General features: G+C 59.2%; 3 protein-coding genes across 4 annotated transcripts in view; 1 reads left to right on the plus strand and 2 right to left on the minus strand.

Moving 5' to 3' along the window:
* Window positions 1–597, plus strand: part of NAA38 (N-alpha-acetyltransferase 38, NatC auxiliary subunit) — a 1,125-nt gene extending 528 nt beyond the window's left edge. The window contains exons 2-3 of one of the 2 annotated variants that reach the window (XM_006151775.3): window positions 84–267; window positions 439–597. In XM_006151775.3, coding sequence (XP_006151837.1) covers window positions 84–267; window positions 439–551 — 297 coding nt within the window. In that variant the 3' untranslated portion in view covers window positions 552–597. Of the gene's footprint in view, window positions 268–438 lie in introns of both variants that reach the window. The other variant, XM_027773147.1, reaches the window with a different exon arrangement.
* Window positions 598–1,207: 610 nt separating this feature from the next.
* TMEM88 (transmembrane protein 88) lies at window positions 1,208–2,176 on the minus strand. Its single transcript, XM_006151777.3, has 2 exons — window positions 1,949–2,176; window positions 1,208–1,779 (listed from the first exon to the last, which is right to left on the minus strand). The coding sequence occupies exons 1-2, from the start codon at window positions 2,156–2,158 to the stop codon at window positions 1,510–1,512; spliced, it is 480 nt and encodes a 159-aa protein (XP_006151839.1). The 5' UTR covers window positions 2,159–2,176; the 3' UTR covers window positions 1,208–1,509.
* A 1,031-nt stretch (window positions 2,177–3,207) lies between these two features.
* Window positions 3,208–3,299, minus strand: part of KDM6B (lysine demethylase 6B) — a 26,159-nt gene continuing 26,067 nt past the window's right edge. Inside the window, exon 25 of the mRNA XM_027773204.1 lies at window positions 3,208–3,213. Coding sequence (XP_027629005.1) covers window positions 3,208–3,213 — 6 coding nt within the window. The remainder of the gene's footprint in view (window positions 3,214–3,299) is intronic.

A 3,299-nucleotide genomic window follows, 5' to 3' on the forward strand; every position in this document is an offset into this window, starting at 1 on the left:
CGGGCTGTCGGGAGCGGTGGTTCAGCGGGCGCGGGGCGGGCTACTGGGCTGCGCCGTCTGAGCGTGTGTCCCGCCCCGCGCAGGATTCGGATGGGGAGCGCGAGGACTCGCCAGCCGCACGCGCCCGGCAGCAGCTAGAGGCGCTGCTCAACAAGACTATGCGCATTCGCATGACAGATGGACGGACACTGGTCGGCTGCTTCCTCTGCACCGACCGCGACTGCAATGTCATCCTGGGCTCGGCGCAGGAGTTCCTCAAGCCGTCGGGTCAGTGCCCGGGGAAAGCACACTGACCTGGGAATGTGGCAGAATCTCATGCCAGGCATATCCCCTTCGGGGCCTGGCTGCACCCCTTGTTTTCTGGGGCTTGTTTTCGGTCTCAGAAAGGGCGGGACCGACACTGGCCTGCCTGCCTGACGTTCTGACCCTTCTTTGCAGATTCTTTTTCTCCTGGGGAGCCCCGTGTGCTGGGCCTGGCCATGGTACCTGGACACCACATCGTTTCTATTGAGGTGCAGAGGGAGAGCCTGGCGGGGCCTCCTTATCTCTGACCACGGTGGAGCTTGCCTTTCAGCCTTCATTAAACCTATGACCGAAGTGGCCTGTGTGTGTGTGTAGCTGGGATGCCAGGGCAGAGCTAGCACACCCTACTCCTAGAGGCGAGGGTTCGTCTGAGATCAGGAGCCTCCTCTCCCAACCAGGATGTCAGGGGTACTAGCCCCCCAAGTTCAAGGGTGGGGACAGAGTCGTGGACTAGCAGGCCCCTGGGTGGATCCCTACATCTTCCCTCCCACACTACTGCACCAGAATGTGGCCGGAGGGGGTGTCATCCTGCTCCGGAAGGCCCATTGTTTCCCATCCCGGCCTGGCAACACTGAGTTCCTCAAAGCTAAGGTCAGAGAACGGGCTTGGGTCCCCAAGGGGAGCGGGCCAGGCAGCTGAGATCAGGCCCCCTCCACTCTACTGATGGGGAGGTGACTGTGGGGTCAGGGACAGGGCCCTGGAGTCTGGCCAGGAAGAACAGACTGGCGCAATAAGGGAAGGCCTGGAGACAGGGATGTCTGCTGTAGGTTTCCTGCTCCTGGGCACTGGGCAGGGGTGATGGGATGTGTGCCACCCCTCTGTTCAGAGCCCATTCAGTTCATTAATTCTTTATTGACACGTAATCACTTTTCCCTCCAGCCCCATAAATACTAGAGAAGCTGCACCAGAAGAGGGGGAAAGGGGAGCACAAGGTTGAGTTGTCCTATCCCCAATGTGGGAGAGGAGGGAATGCAGGGTCCAGCCCAGATGTTCACGATCCAGATGTGTGTAGTGGGAGGAAAGTGGGTTTTCCGAGGTGTGGGACTTTTCAGGAGCGCTGAATGGTGCGGTTCCCAGGAGGGAATGCTAGGACACCTGGTTCAGGCAGGGGTAGGGACAGGCCATATCAGAAGATCTAGGGGCATCAAGTCCTTAGGCAGACTGGGAGGGAGGGCAGTCGTCAGATTGTTCTTGACTGGAGGCCTCTCAGACCCAGACCTTTCCTGATGTGGGAACCGCCTGGGACCCCGGTGAGGCCCGAGTTTGCCGCGGTTGCGACGCTCGCCGGCGCCGATAAAGGGCTCGGCTGTAGGGCACAAGGCAATCGGCTAGGCGGAGGCGCAGGCAGAGGCGGCGGTAGCTGGCCAGGGCGAGCACGAGCAGCGGCACGAGGAGTAGGAATCCGGTGACCAGCAGGGCCGTGAAACCCGGGTCCCGCAGGTGTGCGGTGCAGGGGGGTGCCTGGGAGCGCAGGAACTGTGGGAGAAGAGGGGGCGTCAGGCCGAAGCCGACCTGGGCCAGACCTTGCATGCAGCGGGAACAGCCCAGGAGAGAGAGGTTGCGGCTCAGACCCCACCGCCAGCATCACCACACACTACCACCCACACCGCCCCCTTCCTGCTTCCACCCCGGGGCGCAGGCTCACCTGGGAGTGGCAGAGGAAGCCGAAGCCCAGCATGGTGACAGCGGGTAGCAAGATGGTCCCCAGCACCAGCGCCAGCAGGAGAAGATTGAAGGCGGCCACTAGCAAATTCTGGGCCGTTACCAACACAGCACAAGCCCAGCAGTCCAGGGGGTCCCGGGGTTCTGGGGCCCCACCAGGAACGGATCGCTGCGCCCCTGGGACATCCGCCATGGCCCGCCTGGCTCCAGCCCCAGCCTCTCCCCACCCCATCCCCCCTTATCCTGGAATGCGGCTCCAGGATTAGGCACCCCCATCCTGAGGAGCAGACCCGAGCTCTGGACATTCCACAGGCGCCTCCGGGGAGGGGCTCACCCTCCCGGGGTCTGCGCGGCCCCTCCCCATCAATCACGGTCCTGCAGCCCTCCCGGGACTCCCTGCTATCACCGGCACGTTAGCAAAACAGAACTTTTTTTCTGCTTTTATTTTTAATATTAATATTCTCACACAAAAAAAATCACCGAAAATAGGGGAAGGTTGGGAAGACCCCTCTGCCCCTGGGGCAGAGAGACAGTGCAGTGCGAGGGGGCGGGACTGTAAACCCCCCCACCCCTCCGCAGCCCCAGCGTGGAGGAGAAAAAAACAAAAGACAGAACAAAAATGAAGCCCCAGAGAAACTCACCCCGGGGTGTCCCTGCCCCAGTGAGGCCCTGGCCCTGGGCTGTTTCACGCTTACAAAGAAAAGGGGATGGGGATGAAGGTCCGTGTGTTTAAAAGTGGCCGGGGCTGGGAAGGACGGGGTTCCTTTTCCTCATAGTTCTTTCTTTAAAACTTTTAAATTTTTTTATTTTATTTATTTATTTTTTTTACAAAATACCATTTCAGTTCCCACTTCTTCCCCTACAGTACAGGAGTCGCTCACCCTCAGGCGGGGTCGGGGTCGGGTCGGGAGTGAGGGGACTGGTCCGAGAAAGTGCAGGACGTAGGGGAGGGGAGCGGGTTTGAGCACCATGAGAACCCGGCTGGAGCCGCGGGCGGGCGGAGAGGGACGGGCCGGGCCCGGACACACACTGGGGCACAGGGAGAACCGCGGCGGGTGGTCCCTGGAGGGGCGGGCGAGATGGCTTGGGGGTGCGGGAGGTCGGGTTTTCCCAAAAATGAATAAATAGAGGTGAGTGGGACTGTTATAAATTAAAAACCAAAAAAAAAAAAAAAATCAAAAACAAAAAAAGAACAAAAAAATACAAATCATAACCAAGTGAATAAACGAGACATGTACAGGGTCACAGCTAGCGTTGGAAGTAAAAAAGGAGGTTCTGGGGAGGGGTAAAGCCCATAGAAGAATCTCATTAAAAACCTCGGCTGCCGTACGGTC

The sequence above is a fragment of the Tupaia chinensis genome, unplaced genomic scaffold (genome assembly GCF_000334495.1).
Source record: "Tupaia chinensis unplaced genomic scaffold, TupChi_1.0 Scaffold000330_1, whole genome shotgun sequence".
Taxonomy (NCBI): Eukaryota; Metazoa; Chordata; class Mammalia; order Scandentia; family Tupaiidae; genus Tupaia; species Tupaia belangeri.